Source organism: Haemorhous mexicanus, chromosome 3 (assembly GCF_027477595.1).
Source record: "Haemorhous mexicanus isolate bHaeMex1 chromosome 3, bHaeMex1.pri, whole genome shotgun sequence".
NCBI lineage: Eukaryota > Metazoa > Chordata > Aves > Passeriformes > Fringillidae > Haemorhous > Haemorhous mexicanus.
Window position 1 is genome coordinate 103,644,625 of NC_082343.1, and position 25,034 is coordinate 103,669,658.

Genomic DNA, 25,034 nt, shown 5'->3' on the forward strand with positions numbered 1-25,034 from the left:
AAGGTCATGTTCCATTTCATCCTGAGACACACAACTGACTCACTCTCCTGGTGTCTCTGAAGAAATCAGTGATCTGTTCTAACTCTTTCTGTTCTTAGGGAAGGACACATTTTGTGTGGTGCTCTTTTAGCCACTTACCTGCTTTGAGTTTCTCCAGTGACCAGCAGTGAAGGGAAAATATTAGATCATGTCGGAGTTCTGGTTAATTTCTGCCCCAGGAGACAAAACAAATCTGCAGGCATGGGAGAGAATGAACACTGTGACATCTAAATCCAACCTGTCCAGCAACAGTAAATTCCATATTCCAGACTTAAAGGTAAGTGAGGAAGGGGTTTGTGTATGGGCAAAAAAGCAGCATTAGCCAGGGCTAAAGACTTTTGGAATAAATATGGAATTTATCATTTGGGATAATATGCGGAGAGTAGAAGGAGCCTGTGGTTGGGGGATGAGTTGTGTTCAGTCAACTGAAAATTGATCAGAGAGAATTACGTCATTGTTCTTGATGCTGAGCTTCACATTGGAAGGGTAGATGTATAAGGAGTAAACATGAGTGAGATGTAAAATAGCTGATCTATTGCATTCCATGTGCAATGTGCTCCTAGTCGTCAAAGTCATACAGCATGGTACATCTTGGCTTGCTAATGCAAAGGGAGCAGCTGACTCTCCGCAGCCATGGCAGCAAGACTACTGATAGAGAAAAGAGTGTTCCTTTTTTGTGTGCACACCTGAGATTGATAAGATTTTCATCATCCATGGACCTTATTTTTGTCATCTGTGGACCTTACCCCACTGGTGGTGGTGAGAGTCTGCTGATGTTGGAGGAAATAAAGCATTTGGAGTATCTGAAGATGCCCATTCGCATTCTATTTGTTCTACATAAAATTTGTTTCTTCTCTCTGTGATTGACCCTACATAATGTTGAGCTGGCAACATTACAAGAAAAGGTTTGGCAGTGTGCTGCAATACCATAAATATGGGGTTATGACTGACAGTGATTCAAAAAGCAGATGTTGGTCAGAGATGGCTTTGTGAGACTTGCTTTGGTAATTACAGAGAACACAGACAGACACCCCCTTTTGAATAAGTGCTGATTCCCTTTGTTCTCTTAGTACATCTGACTTGTTTGTATGTGTGCATTGTTTGTGTGCATTTCCAGTCACTATTTTATCTGGTTAAAGACTACTCTATGCAGCTTGATGATAGAGGACGAAGTGAAAACAGGAAGAAAGACACTGACGTGTAATCTTGAGATTACATATACTTTTTTCCTTTATTGGAAAAGGCTTTTTATGCCCTAGTTCTTGGGTAAAGGAATTGCTACTATTTTCCACCAAGTAAATAAGGTTCTGCCAAATTGTTAAATTCACGTGTACTAAGGACAAGTCAGTCTCCTTAAGGCTCTGCTAACAAAAGCCTTTGACAGAGTTGTGCATCTTTCACCTAATTCTCATCTTTTGCACAGGTGGGGACACTGGATGCTCTTGTTGGTCTGTCAGATGAGTTGGGAAAACTTGATACCTTTGCTGAAAGGTAAAATAGATCTTATTTACCACCTACAAATGAGAAACAGACATTGTTTTTATAGGATGGTATGTCCTTGTGTTCTGACCTTGGTCTGACTCAGATCAGCCTGGACTACAACTGGACTAAAGTGGATAGGCTTTGTTTAACCCTTGTGTTGATTGTCATGGAGTTATCACAAAGAAAGGATCATTCCTTAAAATATAGCTAAATTATATCCATGGTTGCTTTGTCAGCACAGCAATCCAGTCGAGTGGCAGTGGTAGGGAAGCTGTTTCTCATAAGAAAACTGCTTTAAATGGGGGGTTGTGGAGTTTTTTGTTTTGTGCTTTTGTTTTTATTTTAAAGAACATCCTCCCACCTCATCCAGAAACTTGATAAAACAACATTTAGAGAATGTGAACCCCTCCCTGATCTTGTTTTGACAGAATATTTCTATTGAACCTTCTATCCCTTTTCAACCAGATAGAGGACTTCTAATGATTATATTCTTTTGAATAAAGTCCAGACTGCTCCCTCTCAGGATTTTAAACTCCTTAAAAACTAGAATGTTGGCTCATATTGCATCAAACCTACTTAAGAAAAGACTCACATGATCTTGATGACAATTACCAAGTTTGCCTTTTGGGACAAACTGACCTGGGCATACAAAGGAATAATGTAGTACAGCAAGCTAAGAAAATGACAGGTTTTAAGATACTTCATGGCACAAGGTAGACTTTGAGGCAGTGAATGTATAGCTGCTGGGTTTTTCTGCTTTGTTCTACTTTTTCCTTTGGCAGCTTACCCAGTTTTGGTCACAGACACATACATTAGCTCTGGGTCTTTTTGCCTTTTTTCTCCCAGTCCAGACTGATAAACATTTTCTTGTCTAAATATGCTCAATCCTTTCATAGATCTTTGTGTGGCAGTTGCAAAGATATACAGAAATCTGATATAAACTGTTTGCATCTATGCTTGGCATTTTAGGTGAAAGTTGGTCTCCTAGAATACATTTCTCCATAGAAATGTATTCATAGCATTTTTGTTTCCTGATTTTTCTAGTGCTACACAAGGGTTGTATTAGAATGATTGCATATGATAATTCTGGGTTGCACACAAGATTGATCTTTTAGAATCATAGATATGATTCATATCTCGAGTTGAAATGGACCCATCACCATCGAGTCTAACACTCTGCTCCTCACAGAACTACCTAAAACTAAACCATACTGCTTTTTCAGGACTTTACGCAAGACAGAGCAGCTTAATTTATCAACAAAACCATCTCCATTGTGACCCTGCCACAAATACTGTCCCATGTTCTTTGTAACACGTTCCAGCTTCTTCATCAATTGTAGAGATCCTTGAGGAAGTGAAAAGGGGAGCAAATTTGGGGAGAGACAGTGCCCATACCTGCTACATGTTCTAATGGAAAGTGTTTGATGATCCTTGTGGATCTCTTCCAACTCAGAATATTCTGCGATTCTGTGTCTCTAGTCAGGGTAGCAGATAGGAAGCAGCTGTGTGATCTGGGTTTGTGGGCTGCCAGAAATCATTGGAACTGACATTTCAGAAAGGCATAACTAATTCCCAGCTTTGTGAAGCATTAGAAGTTCTGAAAATCTGAGTGCAGAATCCATGTAAAATCATGGAGAGCAGTTAGAAGTGAAATGTCAGTAGGAGCTCCTTAGGCTCACTGGCTCCTGTTATCTTTGTCTTTACTTGCCAGCACGATACAGCTGCTTGTTCAAGCTGAACACCACTTTACTCCATTAATTGTCCCTTTAATGCCAGTAATGACTCTTACTCTCTGATGGGCTCTAGGGACATGGAGCAAAGGAGTCAGTGGGGCCCATCCACTGTAATCTGCTGAGGCAAGGACTCTTGTTTGTCTCATTTGCCTGTCAAGATAGGTAACCAGGAAAGATCAATGAGATTTAAAAATAAGAAAGATGTTTTGAAAAATAAGAAAAATGCATTAGAGTAGTAACATTAGAGTAGTAACAGAGAATAACAATAATCAATGGTATTAGCAGACTGAGTCCCACAAGGACATACAAAAGCATTTTATATTAAATAAATGCCTCAGGTTTTATGTCTAAATTGTGATTCAAGGGTTAAAATGCCAAGCACTCGCACTTGGTTGAAGTAAATGGCATCCAGAGGGTTACAAGCCTGTTCAGATGACCTGAGCATTTATGTTCCTGGTCCTGTGAAAGAGCTGCCTGCTGAACTGTTGCTGGATAAACACAGCTGCCAGTAAAGCCAGGCAGTGCAAACCTGTCAGCGCTGCCTCCTGCCAGGACAGCAGAGTAGGGGCAAGAGTTTGCAGGAGCTATTGTTTCCACATACTTTTATTATTTATTTACACAGGGAGGAGGAGTGTTTTTCCATGTCATCCTGTGGTAGCATGTAGCTCTCTCAAAAGCTGACAGTTTCCTGGGTCACTCTTACCCAGGGGTTCTCTCTGGTCCTCGGTCAGTGGCATACCTGGGAGTGGCCTCAGATTGCAGGATTTATGCTCCCTGCAGTGTTTTGGAGGCCTGGGGAGGTAGCACCCTTTCTTTCTCAGTATCATTTAAAGTGTGTTAGACTTTTTTTTTTTTGGAAGCTAATGATATTGCAGCCGTTGCAGAAGCAAAACATCAGAGTCTCAAGACATAATAGTAGGTTAAATGGAGTTACTCCCTTTACAGATTTTTATTACTACTTCTTGAAGTAGTTCTGCTGAAACTCTCTCTTTTTATAATGCATCATTTGATCATGATATTTGCTCAAGATGGGGTTCATCTTATCTTAAGGCAGAGATCTGATACTTGGCTGAGAAAACTGTCCTTTGTTGGTTGTCAGTGTAGTCAGTGGGGCTCCTCCAGGCGTCTGATTTCTGTCATTTGCCCCAGACATCAGTGGTGTGGAGGGGATAGGTTCTGCCTTTGCGTGGGAAATATATTGGGTGAGTGAATCCCACTTGCTTTTCACAGGATGCAATGCAAGGCACAGAGGCTAAGGCAGGAGTGGAGAACATTCCCTGCCACAGTATATGACACACAGTGTGGCTGTATCCTGATGCAGGGACCACAGGATGTGTGGGTGGGAAGGGAGCCAAGCCTTGCTTGGGCAGGTAGGACTGTCAGGTGCATGAGAGCACACACCTGTCCCACCCTCTGTATCCATGGAGAGATGCCAGACCTGTATCCCACCTGTCAGTCAGCCACCAGATGCACTCAAGAGTAATGAAAGCAGCTCAGGCCCTTTGGAGAAACTCCTGGTTTATACATGTCCCCGTGAACTGCTTTCTCCATAATGTCTTTAGCCTTCTGCTATGCTGGTTTTACCAACTGCTGTCTTGTTACAAGTTCTTTTGGCTCTTTGAGCATTGTAAAGGAGACAAAAACCAGCTCTGTCTATGAGCTGAAATTTTCAGAAGTGCTTGGCAAGGTTGCAGTTGTCAGGGAACCTCTGTCTGGATCCCTCAACCCCCCCCAGCCTGAGTGTGGGCAACATGTGCTGTACTCTAACAACCCTCAGCTGCTGCTGGGCCCTATGGGGCTGCAGCCAGGTGGTGAAATACTGCAGCAGCTCTGAGAAGGGGTTGTGAACTGGAGCACAGTGGTACAGGTTCCTCCTACAGGCCCTCTGAACTGCATCTGTCCAGGGTCATGAGAAGAATTATTTGGGTTGAAAGGGTACTTTAAAGATCCTCTAGTTTCCACCCCCTGCCATGGGCAGGAAAACCTTTCATTAAGCCAGGTTGCTTGAGCCCCTGTCCAACCTGGCCTTGAATGCTTCCAGGGACTGGGCATCCACAACTTCTCTGGGCAGCCTGTGCCAGTGCCTCATCACCCTCACAGTAAAGAATTTCTTTATGTCCAGTCTAAATCTTCTCTTAGTTTAAAACTGTTGCCTCTTGTCCTGTCACTATAGGCACTGGTAAAAAGCCTCTGTCCAGCTTCTTATAGGAGCCCTTTATATATTGAAGTCACAAGATCTTCTCTTCTTCAGACTGAATTCACCTCAAACAGCACAAATTTTGAGTACTGCATTCTTGGCAGAATCAGCAATCTCAGACTTTTCCGACCTGTCATAGGACTGGAAAACCTTTCCCAAGACTCTAAGTTTCTTCATGGTAACAAAGATAGATGCAACTGCTTTGCAGCACATGAAAGAAAAATCCTCTTCTTTGACACTTTCCTGGTATATATACCTGGCCCAAAGTCCCTTTCTGCTCTTGAAAACCACAGGACTGGTCACAACACGACATTGTCCAACCACATAACACAATGTCCAAACACCGTAGAGGCCCTTTCACTCTCCAGCTCATCTGCAGCTGTAGTCTCCTCTCAGTAAGGAAAGAAAGAGAAATGAAGCAGAAATGGAGCCTGCTGTTACACTCCCTGTCACAGGGCCAAGGATTATGTCCACTTTGTTTCTCTGCCAATTTAATGGTCAGGCAGTAACCTTGTAGCTGCTGGGTTTTGTAGAAGGTGTAGTCAACCTAGGACAGTTAGGGAACTGCAGGCCAATTTTTTTTTTAATATTTATGAGTGCAGAAGGATACTTAAACAACCAGAAAGTCTTGCAGGCTGTATGAGACAGGTACTTTGACTAGAGACAGGGGGAACTACTGCTAGAGGGACTTGATTAATCCATTTTTTAAAATGAGCAAAGAATAAGTGGCACAGTGGAGACCGTGTTCTCTAGGAGGGTCTCTGTACAAATCAGACTACTCTGAACTGGGCAGAAGGATTTGAATCTAGCTCTGCTACACCTTAAAGGAATGTCTTGTCCACCATGCTTAAAAAGAAGAGAGAAAGAGTCCTGTAAAGAAAAGGAATAAGAAAGAAATTCCCCATCCAGCAAGATAACACTGCTATTTTCCCTGGAGTATTTTCTGAGAACCTTTTCTCAGTGGGCCCTAAGGATTTCTTTAGCATCCTATGGAATGGGTCTTTAGTCAGTGTCTATATGTAGCCTCCTTTGCCTTCATCCCCTTGGGGGTTTTAAACATGAGTTTCTTGCCTTTCTTGCCTTCTGCTTTCTGCTATGCATATAATGAGTGTACAGAAGACTGAATCTTGATATTCTGTAAGTCCAGAGCACAGGCAAAATGACATTACCTATGTTTTTGCAGAGATCAGTGTATTTAGAGGTAAGACATTTAGTTCTGCATTGTGTCCTCGATTTTTTATTAGCATTTGAATTGCAAATTAACCTGCCTTGCTTCAGAGGTGTTTTGTTCGGGCATTTCTGTGTTTATCACATCACTGTGAAACTGTTTTTTAATAATTTTGTTTCTTCACTAACAAAGTTTCTTTTGTTACACTTAAGCGTAATAAAGAAAATAGCCCAGTACATAGGAGAAGTTATGGAGGACTCAAAAGATAAAGTCCAGGAAAATCTTCTGGCCAATGGAGGTAGGTGCTGTGAATGTGGGGGTTTAAATGCATTGATGCTTTTGCTTGCTCCAGAATATGAATATGTGGAATTGAAGCCCTCACACTTCAGAAAGGACAACCATCAGCAACATTTTATAAGAACGTGTCTAGCCTGCTCCCATTTTTCTCAGCAGAAGCTAACTCTGGAGTTAAGATGAAAGTAAGAGACATCCTTGTTCACTCCTAATATGACTTAGCACACTCCTGTGCCCTGCCTGGGCTTGATTTCTTAAGGACACCTAAATCTCATTCTGTATGGTTGTGTGACAACTGTCAGTGATCTGTCAGTAATTTGCATTCCCCAGCTATTCTGGAAAAATACAACAAAATTGGATGTGGTGTGCATGCTGATTACAGACTTACAGCATGATGCTTTTGGATAAACTAAGAGTGTACACTCCATCTCCCTTTGTCTGCAATGTTGTACTTCAGACCTGTATTAATAAAGGATGGGGAGGAAGTTCTTTTAGAAATGTCCTTAAATGATATAAAACTGATGCTTGATGGGTGCAACTGTTTGAGAAATACAATAATCCCATTTACTGTGTTTCAGGGCTAAAGGATAAAATGAAATGTCTGCAAAGTATGTTGAGGACTGATGGTTGTGGTGTTGTTACATGCATGCATTTGTGTATATTAGCGCTAGACACAAGTCTTGGTCTGGTTGTAGAGATACAGTGATCAGGTTACGATGGATTTCTCAAGTAACAACCTCGTAGCTTGATCACGATATCCCTATGACTTGAGAAACAACAGGTTTCGTTAATTTCCTTTGTTTCCCCTTTTTACACCATTTTTTCTCTATCAGCTCTGCATGTGTTCTGTTAGAAGGATATGGAAATTACTTGCATGTGTTACTAATTTCCTCTGTCTGGGTTTGGTCATCCAAACAAATCATATTGAATTAGGACATTAACCTTTTTAAGATTACTGGCTGCATCTTAAAAAATGAAGTCAGCTCTAGTATATGAGGATTCCCCTAATATATTCCAGTGTCAGTCTTCATAAGCATCAGCAACTTTACTGGATTAATTCTTCCTTCTTCCCTTTCTGATTAGTAGAAGAGCTATAAAGTTGAAGACTTCCTTGAAGCTGTGAAATCAGAAACAAAATTATAAGACATGATTTCTTGTTGCATGGTCCTGTTTCATACTATTCAACCATCCCAAGATGGTTTTAAGTAGTGTTGACTTTAGCTCACTTGTATATTACCCCAATAGCAGTTTGGTTGTGGTTGTGTATCTAAAAGTTTTTTTGCTACATCTTTAGGAAAAAATATGCAAAATAGTAAAAAAATACAGCACTTTTAGTTACACAAACTTGCACACAAACACACACACGCACACACAGAGACACTCAACTTTCCAGTGGACAACAGTTGAAAGCAGCCACATGCAAGTTTTCCTCTTATAGAGGGAAATGTGTGCTTGTGTAATATAGAAACTTTTAATATATCATAACAGCATAAACAACCTTTCTTGACATGTAAGTAAAACTTTTCTTCAAAGATTCGTACCAAATTCTCTTCCATTTATGGAAATGTTAAACCTAAATGAATGAAAAAAATTGGTAAGTGGTGGAACCATTCTTTATAGTGAGCCCAAAACAAAGCAAAATGGGAAGCATAACAATTTTGAAGAATTGAGTGTTTTGGAGAGGAAGTATTTAACATTGTGTTTAGAGCTGGTGTGTAAGTTACATTACAAGACATGCAGGCCGTGGGTTCCCTGGGCAGCTGTGGGCTGGTAGGAATCATCTGTCCTGGGTGGGCAGCTGTGTGAAGCCTTTTAGAAGTGACTCAGCAGGTTCCATAAATGAGGGATGCCATTCCAGGAGCATCAGAGTGCTGGGGCTGCTTGGCATTTTAAACACAGCTCTGCTAGTGTGTTCACAGTAGTTTGTGCCATCCCCAAGAGCAGCCTGCTTAACTAACCTGCACCAGTGCCAGCTAGCACTGGCATGCTCACTCAGGAGTGAGCTTGAAAAACTGGGCTGAGAACTCATGCTGTGCTCAACTGCCCAACATTTGGATGCTGCTGAGATTCAAGGAGTGTGAGGATAGAAAGGACATGTGAGGCTCTTCAGGGAACTTTTATATCTCATCAGCTATAAATCTGTCAGTCTGTCTTTAAAGAGCCTGTGTCTGCAAAGCCTAAGCACATGAGCTTAGAGGAGAGGCAGCAGGGTGAAATCCTTGTGTTGTGCACCCTGTGCTGAAAATGCTGTGTGGACTTTGTTGCTGAAGTATTTTTGACCTCTCTGCCTTTCCCATAGAGATCACGAGCAAGCATCAATGGAGAACTGTGCATGCAGCAGCTGTGTCATAGCTTTCCCAGTCTTCTGCAGTTTTGCCCCTTTTCTACGTCCTCCCTGTGCAGGAGAGTTTGCTCATTCCTGATGGGATATTAGCAGAAGGGTTGGATCTTTGCCTTACGACTCTTGACCATTGAATGTGGGGGACATTGACACAGCTGTAGTTTTGCAAGAGGGGGAGAACACTGCCATGGCAAGTGCTCTCTGCCTTCCAGGCAGTTTATCTCTTGCTAAGAAGCCTCTTTCTCCTAACATAAGATTTTCCATGCTTTGGAAATCTAATAGGGTAAACTGACTCTGTTGTGGGGTGAGAGAAGCCCATGGAAAGGATAGTGCTCTCCTGCCAAGGGTATTCAGTATCACATGAGACTGCAGAGTACCCTCAGCCTGTTAGTATGGCAATTACACAGTTTTTCACATTCCTTCTTGTGCATCTTTGTTCACAAAGTTTTCCCCTAAACCTCAAAGTCCAGCCCATAGGAAACTGTGCCCGACCTTGATGTGGGACTGAATTCACCCTCTGAACAAGGCAGCAAAGAACACTGAAGGGCCCCAGCATGCCTGTCCTTTTACTTGGCACCTTGAGCTTGTTTTGCTCCCTATCACCTTAGAGCAACTTCCCAGACATTCTCCATATCTACCCTCCTGGTTAGAAAGGAAGCCCACCCTTTAGGTGACAGTGCTTCTGGCCTCCTTGTCTAGACCTTGAGACCCGGCCTGCTGCCTTCCCCTTGTCTCCCTAACTTTCTGGGGGGCAGTCTCAGCCCTTCTCATTGTGGCAGGATGCATGACTTTACCCCATCCTAGAAAGGTCTGCAAGACCTCTATGTAGTGGTGAGTTCAGCATCCGAAGACTCTCAGGACTCAGACAAAGAGCTGTTTGATTTCATGAGCTGCTGGAGGAGAATTCTTTATTTGGTACCATAATGTACTAAGCCTTAATGTTTCCTAACATTAAGAGCCCTTGAGCTTCAAACAGTGAAACGGGAAAATCTTGTTCTAGGAGCTGGGTGTTGTATGTGTTCATTTCCCCTTCATTCTGGAAAGATGCCATGGGTCCCTGTGGTCCTAGGGTGCTTTGTTTTGGGGGTTGCATGCACAGGTCCTTGCTGTGAATTTCTGTTTTTGGATGCTGTGACTGGATTTATCTATTATAAAAATGTCTTTAGCTTTGTGTGAAATGGGGACCTCTGTGTGCAAAGTCAATGAGGAATTCCTCATTGCACCTGCATTTGTTTGATTTCTAGTGAGCACTTGACTGAATCACAGAGAAGTGACATCTGCTACGGTCTTAGTACCTTTGATCAAGCTCTCAGCAACCCTGAATATTACTGCTGATCCTGGGCACAAAGTGTTTTTCTGATAGCTGTTGCTGAGATTAAATTCAGGCATATTGCAGAAATCTAGATTAAGATTACACAGAACTGTTTTTACTGTGAAGAAGAGTAGCTGTACACTGCTGTGTCCCACTGATACAGATAATTTTACGCTTCTTCTGTACTGTTAGGTGTAATGCAGAAAAGATTTTTGGTTTAACTTTTAACTTTTGGGGATGTTTAGGATCTAGATCAAATCTCTATAAGAATTGAGAAGTGAGCCTCTGGTTAATGCTCTGAAGTTAATCAAAGCTATGCCTAAGCTATAGCTGGGGACTACTCCCCAAAGCTTGACCTGCCATCTGGTACACTATGTGCTTTAATGCATCTCTTTGTACTTTCAGTTGACCTAATTAGCTACTTGACACGGTTTGAGTGGGACATGGCCAAATACCCCATAAAGCAGCCACTGAAGAATATATCAGAAGCATTAGCAAAGGTAAATTGTACTCCAGATTTTAAGATGTCAGCATGGGGAAGCATGTCTTTTGGCTGGTTGTGATCCCTCCTCTCATGGTGGGAGAAGAGCCTTTGCCTTTGGTTTGAGCAGGAACAAGCTCAAAAGCATGCACTTTGTACTGAAAAAGTTGATACTATTTTAATTTCTACTGCAATAGTAATGATACATATATTGAAACCTATCCAGTCTGTAAGTATGTGGCACTTTATCAGATTCCCTAGAGTACATTGATATGTTTGATATGTTTTTCCATATACTGCCATATTATTCTCCACTTTGGAGATGTTTTTCACTAAATTGTTAGTCTGACAATAAATCAAAAGCCTTCAGGCTGAATGAATTATTTACACTGTCAGATCATTCAGAAAGGCATGATGTGTTGTGGTTCAATGTAGGTAACAATAAAACCACGGACTTGCCCCTTAGGTACAGCTCTAGCACACCAACAGCAACTGCTGACTGAACCCTACTTTCTGCAGAGGCCTTTGTCCCAGGGGAGCTCTGACCCTGGGTCTCTCTTGGCCACAGGCCGGTGGTTTTAGGGCAGCTGGCAGCTGTGTCTCTGTGTTGAGGTGGTAGCTGTGGGACAGAGGTGAGAACAAGGCCTCAAGCACTGCATTGACTCCCTTTTATCGCTTTGTTTTAGCAAGTGACTCAAATAGAAACAGACCTGAAGACCCGATCAGCTGCGTACAACAACATTAAAGGAAATTTGCAAAGCCTGGAGAAGAAAACTATGTAAGTATTCTGCACTGGGGATGCTGCTGCTGGCTGAAATGCGGGCAGTGTGTGCTCACACCCATTTCTGTGTTCTGGTGGGAACAGCTTTTCCAGCTTTGGGACATGCTGAGCATTTAGAGACCCAGTGAGAGCAGATGGTAGCTGGTGTGGTCAGCATACCTCAAAATAAGCTCAGGGAGACTGAAGTTCCTAATAGGATTTTATTGACAGTGTGAGCAGGCAGTTTTGGAAAAAGTCAACTGTTTTGCTCTAATGGGAATTCAGGGAATCAGAAATAAGCTGAGCTGTGTCAACTGGTGGATTCCTTTGCCACATGGAGCTGTGCCCTATGTTCTGAACAGCATTTGCAAAGTCCCATAGGAAACAGCTCTGTCTTGCTTGATCCTGCACCTCACTAGCATCCCACTTATATTTTTGTTTTCTTTTTTTCCTTCTGTTGGTTCAGGCTTCCCAAATGTTCTCTATTCTGACTTCATCTGCTTATGGTCTTTGACTATGTCAGTGCTGATACCTGGGTTTTTTCTAGGATATCACTGGGGAGAATGGTAAAATCCAGTAAGGAGTAAATTTAAAACAACTTAGATGATACTGTGCATGCCCTCACCCAACACATGCTCGTATGTACCACTGTTCCTACTCAGGATTTGGCACAGGGCACAGGTGGCTGCCTGACACTGCAGGCAGCCAGGCTGGCAGCCTGCTGGCCAGGGCTCCAGCAGTGTGAGGAGGGAGAGGAATGGAGACCTCATGGCCAGGGACAATCTTCCTTGTCATCATTCCATCCATCTTTAAATGCTGTCAACTCTGGTGTCCACCAGGGCCAGATAGCTTGGGTTGAACAAACATCTAATAAGTTACCAATCAGTTAGTTGATATTTAGACTGGCCCAGTGAACCTCAAACCCAAAACTACTAGTTTAGGTCCTTCTTCACTCCTGCTCAGTGACAGGGAGGCAGATTCTCTTCACACCTAGTGCTTTCCAGCCACATACAGCCAGCCTGGCTATCTACATGTCCTAGGAATTAATGTGATCAGGTGGGCTTAGTGTGTGGAGACCTACTGGAAACCTCCTGCAGGTCCCACCTGTGCATGAGACTGCTGCTCTTGCTGCCATTCAGCAGGAGGTGTCTCAGTGTGCTGGTCCAGTCCAGGAATGCCAGGTTGCTGTGATGGTTTAGGTCTGTACATACACAGCTCACTCTGCCTGCAGCACAGTCACACAAGCAGCTCACCAGGCTTCCTGAGAGAGCAGGTTCTTCCCACAAGATGCAGTGATGACTGGGAGCAGATGTGCTCTTCCCAAGTATTTACAGCCTTACTGTAAAAACAATAGCAGCAGAATGGTGTGTTTTACATAAAGGGCATAAACTGGCCTCCTGCTAGTCACCAGTATTGTGTCCTTTAGTATTAGTTACTTTTTTATTTTTTTAGTTGCAGTAAAAATAGCAAAACAGCCATTTAAGAAGTGTAGCTGTGTCCTTTAGCCACCTCCTTCTGGGCCTTCTTCTCCCCCAGGACAGATTAGCATCTCCACCCATAGCACAATGCCTCCAATGTTCCATTGCTGAGTTCCTGCTACTGTTATTTTTACTTTGTCTTCTTCACCGTAGGGGAAATCTGCTGACCCGGACCCTGGCAGACATTGTGCACAAAGAAGACTTTGTTCTGAACTCCGAGTATCTCATCACGCTGCTCGTCGTGGTGCCAAAGTAAGGCAGCAGTGTGTGGGCACACCCCGGGTGGCACGGAGTCCCAGGCCTAAGCACCACAAGGGGACACCTGGTCAGGCTGGGGCGGCTCATGAGTGCCCTACTGGGACACAGGTGGAGCCCTTAGCAAAGAAGAAAGAACAATTTCTGCCAAGAGTGGTGCTAGCACAAAAGAGGGAGACAAAGACTGTGCCAAAGCTGGAGTAGGACAATTGGCCTGAGTTCTTCATGGTTATGAGTGGGTTCTCAGTCTCCTGGTAGGAATAGTATGAACTAAAAGAAAACCAGATTTTTACTGCAGCATAGCCAGTCTCTAAAAGGAATTAGACCTATTCAACTCACAATTTCTGCTGGCTGTGCCCTTGTAAGTGGCCATACATAGGATGACTGCTAACAATGGGGAAGTTACACCATGTTCTCCTCAGAGCCCTACACAAAACTTTTCCTCTCCATATAGCCCTGTCCCAACACACATACAGCACCATCACTCTTCTGTCTCTGAGAAACAGGTTGCAAAAAGCTATCTGAGTTTGTTGACTTCATTATGTGAGTTTATTCACACTAAAAAGAGACTTCTCTCTTTACAAACTCCTACCATACCCTTGTGTCCTTTCTCACAGGGCTGGTGTTCACCATGAGTGCAGTCTAGCACCAGATCAGCTCTGGGATTGCACATAGCAGATGTAGCACACCTGCCCATGGACCAGAGCAGCTTGTGCAGGGGTCCTGGAGCATAGGACACTGTGTGGCAGCCTGGAAGTATATGCCACCTTCTTCCCACCACCAGTTTCCTGATACTGACCCTTCCTCAAGCCAAGATCCAAAGTGAAGACTGAGGCTGTAGCATTGAGGGAAGCATCTCCTCAGCTGGTAACTAGGAGAGGAAAGGATTGGAGAGGCTTAATGTATTTTAATGACATAATCAAGCACAAAGAGTTCAACCCTTCTACCCTAAGTTATTAGCTTAATTAACTACATATATCAACATTTGCTTTCCAGTATATAGTATTTATTTACTCTGCTTTGTTTTGTGTTGCTCAAAGGTCAAGCTACGTACAGTGGCAGAAGACCTATGAATCACTCTCAGAGATGGTAGTACCTCGCTCCACCAAGTAAGTGAAATTCCAAATTAAGCTCTGTATTTGTTTCAGAGATCCCTGTCGTGTTTCAGCCCCTCAAACTGGTGGATCCTAGAGGAAATCACTAGTCTAAATGCATAGGCTCCACATTAATGTATTTGCAATTCAAATAGAAATTAGTTTGTTGAAGAAAATTACAGATTAAAGGAAAAAAGGTCAGGTTTTTTTACAATTAGCTTCCCTTTTCCAGTAATCTATTTCTTTTTACTTTCAACCAGGCTGTTGCTTGTTTTTGTGTAAAACAGGCAATTTATTACATTACTTGAGGTATAGTTCAGACATATGCAATCATATAGAGCTTTATGGAAATTACTTTATAAAAAGATGAAACACTAAATCTGCATTTTTAATTGCTTCCTGTTGTAGCATAGAATAATTCAGCTTACAGTCATTTGCACTAGCAAAAGCCATATTAACTCATCCTTTCACCTTGGGTAAAAAAATCTTTCCTAGGACTTAAATATTCCATTGCTCAGCTCATGCAGACTATGAGGTCCAGTCCAGGGCACAAGAGCTGACCATGGTATTACCTGAAACGCAGAAGGTGGAAAGCATTCAGAAAGAAACAAGCTGTCTTGTCTACTGCCTGTCACAAAAACACAAATGCATGTAAAGGTGAGGCAATGTTACCAGGAAACACAGAAAAATCAGGCAGGCAGTGTGTATTACAGTGGGCTCAGGAACTAAAGCAACTGAGTTTTACATTGAGATAGAGTAGCCAGTGTGAGTAAAGTCATTGTTCCCTGTTTCTGTCACAGCAGTTTTCAAAAAGCAGGGTGTTGTTCAGTATCATAAATGAAAATAGAATTGCAAAAGGGGAAGATGAGGTAGGTAAAAAAGGCATGAGTGATTTGCCATGTCAAATCACAGCAGTGGATTTCCCTCCCACAGAATGATTGCTGAGGATGCAGAGGGAGGACTCTTCACTGTGACCCTATTTAGAAAAGTGATGGATGACTTTAAGGCCAAAGCCAGGGAGAACAGGTAAGAAGACCTGACTGCTGGGCAGGGCAGGCTAGCAAGAGATGAGGATCAGGTGAGGTTTGTTGTGTGTGCAGCATGCTGAATCCATCACTGGTTTTAGGACTGCTTGACTGCTTGCATTTCTGTTGGTCCTAAAGCCACTGAGAAGGCAGGGTGGGAAGGAGCTGTGGTAGCAGAATCCTGTTCTTTAAGCTCCAAATTACAGATCCTGGAATTGCCCTTTCTGCTCTCATTCTGCTGGCTTTCTGGGGATGATTTCAACTCCTACCCTCCACATACTTTAACTTGTTAAATGGCTTAAATGGCTAGCAGCTTCCCATACCTGCTTCTCCTGGGGAAAAATAAATGCATGTATGTATTGCCTGGACTAAGGCTTGTGAGAGCAAATGTCATTCAATTGTAGGTTCATGGTTCGAGAATTTTATTATGATGAGAAGGAACTGAAATGCGAAAAGGAAGAGCTGATGAAATTAGCTTCTGACAAGAAACAACAATATGTAAGTAGCACCTTGTGAGTTGGTGGCCCACATAGTGGCAGCCTTTGCTACCAGGATGCCTAAGCACCTCTCTCAGAAATTACTTTATAGTTCCAACTGTCTCTGGTGAGCTCCATTTAGCCCATAAAACTGAGGCATGGGAAAAATCATAATGATTTGGCCAAGGTCACTTGAGTTTCTGATAGACTGGGAGCCACTATCAGGCTGCCTGGGACCTATCCCAGCAGCCCATGATGGCCTCAGTGGCAGGGTTGGCTATGGAGCTTCTTCACTCAGCGAGGGGATCACAGCACTGTTCTGGTCTCACAGGGCCCCTTACTGCGCTGGCTGAAGGTGAACTTCAGTGAAGCATTTGTGGCTTGGATTCATGTGAAAGCCCTAAGAGTTTTTGTAGAATCTGTCCTGAGGTGAGTAAACACAGAGTGCAGGCAGAGATTCCTGGGGAAGTCAAAATGTACAGCTCTCTTCCTGGTGCAGTTCCTTTGTGGGAGGAACCCTTACACACCTTGTTTTGTCTTGCTTGAGGTGTGTGCCTTACACACACCATTACAGAAGCTCACAGCAGACAATACAGATGTCCACAAAAAACCAGTGACAGACAAATCTGATGAAAAAGGATTTTTTGGGGGTCCTTACAGGGAAGGGGAAAACAGAAAGACACTGTTTAGTTGACTTTTGGCTTCAAAAAGAAAATGCTTTCCAAGAAGGAGGCAGAATTGTATCTGCAACACACCACCAGTGGGTATGGCTGGAGGCTGAGGAGGGAGAAGGGCACGAGCAGACATCTGTGGCCCTTCTCAGCAGATGATCAGGTATGTTGTGTTCCAAGGTACGGCCTCCCTGTGAATTTCCAAGCAATGCTGCTGCAGCCAAACAGGAAGTCTGTGAAGCGCCTGAGAGATGTCCTGAACGTGGTCTTCAAACATCTGGATGAAGTTGCAGCAGCAAGTATAATGGATGTATGTATTTGCACTGCAAGTGCACATGCTGTAGCTTCTCTCAGCTTAGCTGAATGAACACTTCCACTGTCCTGGGGTTAGAGCATGCATCTGCTCACATCTTGCAATGATAGTCCTGGATACAGCTCTAATCCCAGCTGGTTACAGACTGGATTCAGGTAGGCTCAGATTATGATGCAGATGCAGAGAGATTGCTTATATTTTCTGTTGAAGCATCTGATGTTTACAGCTACCAGAACAAAATAGGTCTGCTCAATTATGGCTGTTTGCCTATGTAAAAAGCTTAAAATCTATCATAAACATTCAGATCAACAGAAGCAAGAAAAATTAATTTGAAACTAAAACCTAGGACTGTCACACCTCTGTCCCCTGTAAAAGGCTCTCATTTATAAATAACCTAGGCCTTAAACAAGCAGCAGTACTTGCTTTCTCCTTCCCCATATCTTGAATTACAATTCAAACCAATTTAGGCTAAAGCAATAAATGAGGTAGCAGGCTTTCAAAACAGCCCAAAACCAGCAAGCATGGGTCCCACTGCATGAAGGGAGGACAGAGATGAGTTGCTGTAGAGCTGAAGCACACAAAAATGCTACAAATTCATAACAGCACAGGCATGAATTCTCAATGCTAATTACATTAGGCAACCTGAAACAAGGAGCAGATTCTCAGTGGTGAATTCCCCATCTTAAGCATGGCACAAACAAAGCTCCATTGCAGCTGTGGGAAAGGAGCACAAAAGCAATCCCCTGGAGCTTGGAACTGCACAGGTTTACTGGTACTAAAGCCGTTATTTCCTTTTGCAGCCTGGCATGGACATCCCTGGGTTACAACTGAGCAATCAAGAATATTATCCTTATGTCTATTTCAAGATTGACCTCAGTCTTCTTGACTGCAGTTAAAGAAGAATTGCTCAAGCTTCATCTATTAATTTTCAAGACTGTCATGTTACTGTAAGACAATCTTTAGCTGCTGAAAGTCAAATTAAAATGCAGATACTGTAGCAGGATGATCTTCCTACCACTTCTAGTAATTTTTTACAGTGACTACAATAAAAGTAATCTCTTATTCATAGTTTTACAAAAACATATTTCAGAGGCAGAGGTACTATGGTAGTATTTATTTTTTTTGGTAAATTACAAAGATGGAATATCTACTGGACTTGAAATAAAGCAATTTAAAAAATATGGTGGCTAATGGATCTACTAGGTGTATACAGTCCTCTTTTTCTAACAAAGCAAACTTAAAAAAATCCAAACAGAAAAAGTAGAAAGCATCAGAGCAAAGCCCAAAGTTTCTTTAATTTAACAAAAAACCCCAAAAGCCTAAGAGGAAAGATCCTCACAAGTGTTGTGGAACTTATTATGATATGACTCACAGCCCCAAGTACTCATGAGTTTAGTTTTTGCAAAGATATTTCAGTTAGATCAGTTCTATTACAGCTCATCTGCTGGGATGATTTAAGAGTTGGAGCACATCTCCTGCCCAGAATCAGCAGTTACTGCTGGGTGCCCACGGTTCTGACACTGCCTTTCACGGGGATGAGCTACGGGCAATCTCTTACTGACACCAGATGACAAATATCCATATTATTTCCTTGAAAGAAGGGGAATCTTTCAGCTCTTTCATTCCTTATTTATAAACAAGCTGATCACATCAGGGTCACTTCACTAGACACCAATATACAAGACATGGAGAGCAATAAAATAATAGTATTTTTATTAAAAAACCAGCAGCAAACATCACTATTCACAGTCCTGATTCCCCTTCCAAAGGAAATAGCAATTTCAGATCAAAACAATGTCAGATGGGAAGTGAAGAAATATTACTTTATTTGCTGGAGACAGCACCAAGGTGGTTTTCTGTTAGCACCTGGAAATCCTTACGCCCTAAAACACAGATTAGCTTCATCACTAATCCAGGGGAAAGACCGACAGCTCCGAGCATCTCTCATTGCAGCAGCAACCCCACTTCCATTGTTTTAATGATCTTATGAAGCCTGGCACAAAGAAAGAGAAAGCCCCTGAGAAGGAATAGGAAAAGGAAGACTGAAGAGCATTTAAACTAAGATTGTCCATCTTATCAAGCTTTAGCCAAACTGTCAAGATCTCACAGCAAGGAGGTGGTTTAGGACTCCCCTCTGCATAAGCCTCTCTATTCTAAAGCTCACTTTGAAGAATGATCCAAAATGGGACTGCTTGTACTACGTGCGCCTTTCTTACTCTATACAAGACTAACACTGTGTGTCAAAAATATTTTATTCTTTAATTGAAACAGAAGCTGAGCAGGTTCCACCTCCATGAAAAAAATTACAGTTAAAATTGGTTACACTAACAGCCTCCAGTAACATTCAAACAGCACATTATCAACAAAATAAAACCCAAGATGTTCCAAAGAAATATCCATGTTGTCCTCAAAATATTTGTTACACAGAATACAATCAAGTTTACTGGTTATGACAATTCATAGAATTTCTGCAATGTTTTCTTGAGATGCGTACAGTCCACTGCTGCAGTGCATCCAATAGCACAGTGTGTCATGTGCTACTTCTCCAGAAAAAGGCCACTGAAATATCTGTCTGATTGTGATCCAGGCTGCAAACTGCTGCACAGGCTCTCCCAAGAAAAGAAGTTTCCTGAAGATCTCACAGCTCATCTTTACCCAAGTCATCCAGATCCACATCACTGAGATCAATGTCATCTTCAACTGGAAGCTGTTAAAAAGGAAAGGTTTTGAGTACGTTTAGAATTGCTTAATGCCAGGAGATCCCTGAGTTGGAAAGATTCTTACTTCATCCTGAGAGTAAAGCTCTCTCCTGTTATCTCTTTCATTCACAAAACTCCAAGTGCACCAAGCACAGGACAAGTGATCAGAGTTTAGACTAGGAGGTTGTTTTTCTACTAATCAAAACACTCCAGAAGAAGGCTATACAAATAAACTATGTAACAAAACTACTACCCTATTCTGTGTTTTTATCTATCTGAAGTAGATCAAAGGACTGCAGTAACTTTGGTTTTTACAGAAATGTTGAACCTTAAGAAGGCAGACTGGGTCACCATGTTATTTACTACACAGGCTTTACCTAACAAGCTTTCTGGCATTAAGACCTTGATGGCAAGGTCAGCATAGTCAGAACTCCACAACACTGGGGGATCTTGAATGAATGCACTACCAACTCCCTTAGTCAGCACTGGTAACACATTTCTGCCTCAAGTGATCCAACTTTCAGATCACATCCTAACAGGCAGGAACATCTGGTCTGCAATGTCAGATGATCAATGTACCCTTTGGTCTGCTGGCAGGATGAAGATAATGGGAAACCATCAACACAACTTGCCACAATCTTATGAGAACAGGAACTTTCACACTGACAGGTGTCAGTTACTCTATCCTGTCACTTCTGAACACCATTGCTGAGCGCTTTCAGAAATGGAGTATCTCTTACCTCACCATCTTTGCCATCCCAAGGTTCAATTGAATGAATTTTGGGGAAAGCTCCACCACCCACTGGTGCTGTAGAACCACGACCAACGGAGAGCTCCCTGAGAAAAAACAAGTAGAAGTTAAATTTAACAAATTCCTCCAACCTCCAGGCACCTGGAACAGAGCCTGCTTCAGATAAGAGGAATACAAGTTCAAGATTTCATCTCTTTAAGTAGATCTAAACTGTATGGATGCAAAAATTTCAAAAAGCAGAAAATGACAGAGCCCTTAAAGCAGCATTGAAAATTTACAACTGGATTCAAAGACATCTGTGAAATACACTCTTTCATATTTCAGCAGTGCAAAAATCACAGATAAATGCAGCCTCTTTAACAGTTTATCACTTAAGGCAACTCCAAAGGGAGCCTGTAATGCTAGTTCTGGAAGTCACCTGCAAGTGTTAGTGGGAATCATCAGTGATCTTCTTTAGTGGAGACAGCCTCCATGGGTTCCAAAGGGTTCGAGGTAACCAGCTTTGTTTGAGACACTCCATCCTGGGCTTGCTAGTTAGGCTTGCTCAAAAAGCCTAGCATTAAAATCCTGAGGAGCTAATCCCTTTGCATCTTTCAGAGGCAAATAAGACTGAATTAGCATTCCTCCCCAAATGGAGTTCGTAATTTTTCTGCTCTTCACAGTGTCAATTTCCTTACTTGTAGTCAACATTGCTGAGACTGCTTATTAGATTGCAGAAGCTGCCTACAGCAGCTGAGTGAATGGCCAGCCACATCAGCTATGATTATACTGCTTTCTGTAGGCAGCATAGCTGAGCTGTAGTGTCAGGAAGAGATTATTCTAGCAAGCAGTGCAGCATGATAAGACAATACCAAAGCAATTACCTAATGCAATATAAGCTGTTAAATTGGCTGTTGTGTCCTTGAGGCCTCACCCAAGAGAGGCCTCACAAAGATGGACTTTATAGACTAAGAAAATTTGTCATGTCTCACAAAGGCAGACACTTTCACGTGCATTAGTACAAACCATCTGGTATTTCTCTTCTTGCATCTGTATCAGGAGATGTCAGGAGACTTTAACTTGATGCCCTAAGAATGTTCCTTTTTTTGGCATTTAGAAGAAAGTCTGATCTCTTTCACAGGTAAGAATATAGTGCTGATTCCATTAATCTAGTAAGAACTGCATTCAATTAATGTGCTTCTTATGGCAAGGTGGGGAGAGGCTGTTGCATTTGCTTTTACAATTCTTGCTGTTCTCTGCCATTCTCCAAGGACAGACATGGAAATAAAACTTCTAATATAAGTTCTCAAGGGTTCTTGCATTATTTATGGCAGCAGGTCCTTTATATGTGTCCTGAGGTAACTTTATAATGCTTCTATCCCCATCTGTCTGTTTAGGGCAGAAATAAGTTTTGCACCTTTAGAAATGGTTCCAAGAGCAAAGGAAGAGAGAGAAGAAGTGCAGAGTTTGTAATCAGAAACCCCCACATCCTTCTTCTGAACAGTGTTGTCTGTGGAACAGACAGACGGTGGGAGAGCGCTTTCCTTTGCTTTTAGTTTTTAGCTAGCTAAGGCAGAGAAGTTCCCTCGACTGTGATTTTCCTTCTCCTTGGAATGTTTAAACCTGCTCTGGACTGAAAATCCAGAAAAGCACCAACAGCTCTCATCTGTGGCCCACCAGGCTGGGCCTGGGCCGTGGCATTTCCAGTGCTGGAGGGACTGATAACACACTGAGTGAGCCTAACGGCAACCCACAAAGGGGACTTTCTGAGTTTGTCATCTCTATCTCTTCAGAGCAGCTAGAGGTTTTATTGTTAAATATTGATCTTTTTTTTCTTTTTTTGTGCTGGTAAATGCTTTGCCTGTTAAATAAACAGTTTTTTTCTACTTTTCTCCAAGGAAATCTTTTCCCAAACCAGCTGGGGGAGGGATCGCTTGAATTTACTTTCTAGAAGAACCCCTCAATAAGTTTTCTCCTAAATTTGCCCTAAACCAAGACAAATATATTATTTTGGCACTGAAAATGGGGCTTGAGAAAGTGGAAAAAACCTGTAGGAACTGCATTTTGGTTGTGCTTACTCTGTATTGGGATAAAGCTCTCAGTAGCCATGTTGCTTGAATTTATAATGTCCCTTGCAGGGGAGGCCTTCATGTGTTTCTGGTTCTTAGGCTTTTCTGAGGTTTTAATACCTTCCTGGTCCCTGGGCTTATTTTCTTACCCAGAAATAGCTCCACTATAGTCCCTAACACATAGCTTTTCAGTAGAAGGGCATGGGTTAGAAAAGCTATTGTGCTAAGCTCGGTGATAACGATTTACAGGGAGTTTACAAAGGTACTGGAGTCTGTCCAAGATATGTATGGTTCATGGTTTCTTCGTCTTACCCTGTGTCCTAGTTCCAGTAGCATGTTTTGGGGATTTATTGGTAATTGCACCCAGCTTGTTAGAGGAGGAGCAGGGGATGAGGCTCTTCAGCCTTTCCTTTCTTTCTTCTCCTTTCAATCTATTAAGTCACTTTTTGAGAATGTTATGTTTCCCCTGCATGTTAAAGATACCACCATCCTAGTATTTAATCTAGTAAGCTTCCTTTATATGGTCTGTAGCTTGTCTATACTGGGGGCTGAGATGTCCAGAGGAGCAGATGAGACCCCTGACCCAGAAGTAGACCAGGCATGGAAAATCCTGAGAGGTGTAGAGAATGGGAGGATATGGGCCAAACCCTGAAGGAATTTTCCAAGCATGTCTGGCACAGCAGTGCTTAATGGTGGAGTCACTCTATTCAAGGCACAATAGTCTACCGTCAATCTTAATTTTCTTTCAGATTTGTGTACAGGCTAAATAGGATTGTTGAAGGGTGAGTTGGTTTTGCTGACTACCCTGCCTTGGCTCTCCAGCCCATGGATTATTTTATGGATGGGAATCACAGCATCTTGAGTTGTTCTGTACTGTTGGCGATGCACTGTCAAAGTGGCAATTGGTACCCACTGCTCTTCCCCCTTCAGAATTCCTATTGCAGATGGGTTCTTTGATAGCCTAAGCAAGGTGTTTAACTGCTTAATGCCTTCTGTCTCTCTAGCTGCCATCTTAAACACCCACCTGAGTCTGGGTCTTCGAAATACCCTTTTCGCAGGAAGTCTATGCTTAAAATGTATGGAGCTTCTGGGCTAGTCACAATAGGGTATATTTCTTTCACTTAGTCAGGTTTACATCAGCCTTCATTAGAGTAAAATCTTGTGATCCCTCTGTCATGCTAGCAATAGAAATATATTCTGCCCCCACATGTCTTGATGGGATTAATGTGGACTATGCACTAGTGTTGACTAAGACTTTGTATTTCTGTGGTTCTGATGTGCCAGGCTAATGAATCTACACAGTCTAAAAAATATGGTTTTCCTTAGTCTCTACCTGGCTAGAGGCAGGCCCCTCTAAGCCTGGTAATGCTTCTTTCCCTGGGCATATGGTCTGGAGGTTCTTTTAAGGGGACTGAACATGTCATCATCATTATCATACCTGGCAGTTCAGTTATGGGCTACTGGAGCTGTTTCCCTTTTGGTGGAACTTTTTCTCAGAGTCTTGCTGTCTTTTAATTTAAGCACCAGAGTGAGAGCAGCAGTAGATTTTCTATCCTATCTCTTCAAATTTTCTCTATAATCACGCAGGAAGATCCACAGCTCAGCTTGTGGGGTGTACCTTCTCTCCCTATCTGGGGGACATCTGCTTTTGGTACCAGAACTTTTGATCTGTACTGCTGAGATTTGGAGAAATCCCTCTTTCACTTCTTCTCTAATTTCTTCAGATGTGTTTCTACAGCTGTGATTCTTGCATGTGTTGGACCATGCACAGCATCTGCATGTGCTCAGAGCTTCTTTGCTATATCAAGCAGTCTCCCCTCTGTCATCTCGCTTCATTATTGCTAAAGCAGAAGTGTTTTTTGTGGCCCAACTCATACAAGTTTTTGCCATATCATGGATGTATATAGTATTAAGTCTGGATTGATAGTGTTTGGGTCATTTGAGAAGACAATTTCTGCTACTGTTATATTTTTAAGTTGTTGAATCCCTTGTTTTATGGTCTTCCACTGGGTTTGCTGCATATAGAGATCATCTGTACACACAAAGATTTGTGTCACACTTCCTAGGACCCGTGCCCAGATACTGGGAGGGTTAGCCCCATCCCATCATTCTTTGGTCACTACCTGGATCATGTGATAGGGATCTTAAATGCCTCGTTTCAGTACTGTCTAGATTGTAGCCTCACCTGCAGCATCCCAAAGATGGACTAACTAATTATAGATTCATCAGGTGTAATATTTTCTTAGGCCATGGAAGTCCTTCAGGGAAAAGGACTTAATAATGACACCTGATGTCACTAGTTAACTAGTTAGTTAATGGGTGTTAACTAACTAGATGGACTTTGATAGATGTTGCTCTCAATTTTTGAAAAATCCCCCACCTAATGCTTTCAAGGTGGTTTTTAATAGTCTGTTAGT

General features: G+C 42.4%; 2 protein-coding genes across 3 annotated transcripts in view; one reads left to right on the forward strand and one right to left on the reverse strand.

Moving 5' to 3' along the window:
• On the forward strand, positions 1 to 18,300 carry ATP6V1C2 (ATPase H+ transporting V1 subunit C2). 2 transcript variants are annotated; one of them, XM_059842877.1, is made up of 12 exons: positions 176 to 316; positions 1,463 to 1,530; positions 6,832 to 6,917; positions 10,972 to 11,066; positions 11,734 to 11,825; positions 13,439 to 13,537; positions 14,581 to 14,649; positions 15,568 to 15,660; positions 16,064 to 16,157; positions 16,467 to 16,564; positions 16,987 to 17,116; positions 17,920 to 18,300. In XM_059842877.1, the coding sequence occupies exons 1-12, from the start codon at positions 188 to 190 to the stop codon at positions 18,013 to 18,015; spliced, it is 1,149 nt and encodes a 382-aa protein (XP_059698860.1). In that variant the 5' UTR covers positions 176 to 187; the 3' UTR covers positions 18,016 to 18,300. The 2 variants fall into 2 exon arrangements, with proteins under 2 accessions (XP_059698861.1, XP_059698860.1); XM_059842878.1 differs by lacking the exon at positions 16,467 to 16,564 and having other exon boundaries at positions 1 to 316.
• Positions 18,219 to 25,034, reverse strand: part of PDIA6 (protein disulfide isomerase family A member 6) — a 19,001-nt gene continuing 12,185 nt past the window's right edge. The window contains exons 12-13 of the mRNA XM_059842876.1: positions 20,559 to 20,655; positions 18,219 to 19,826 (exon numbers count right to left, since the gene is read on the reverse strand). Coding sequence (XP_059698859.1) covers positions 19,758 to 19,826; positions 20,559 to 20,655 — 166 coding nt within the window. The 3' untranslated portion in view covers positions 18,219 to 19,757. The remainder of the gene's footprint in view (positions 19,827 to 20,558; positions 20,656 to 25,034) is intronic.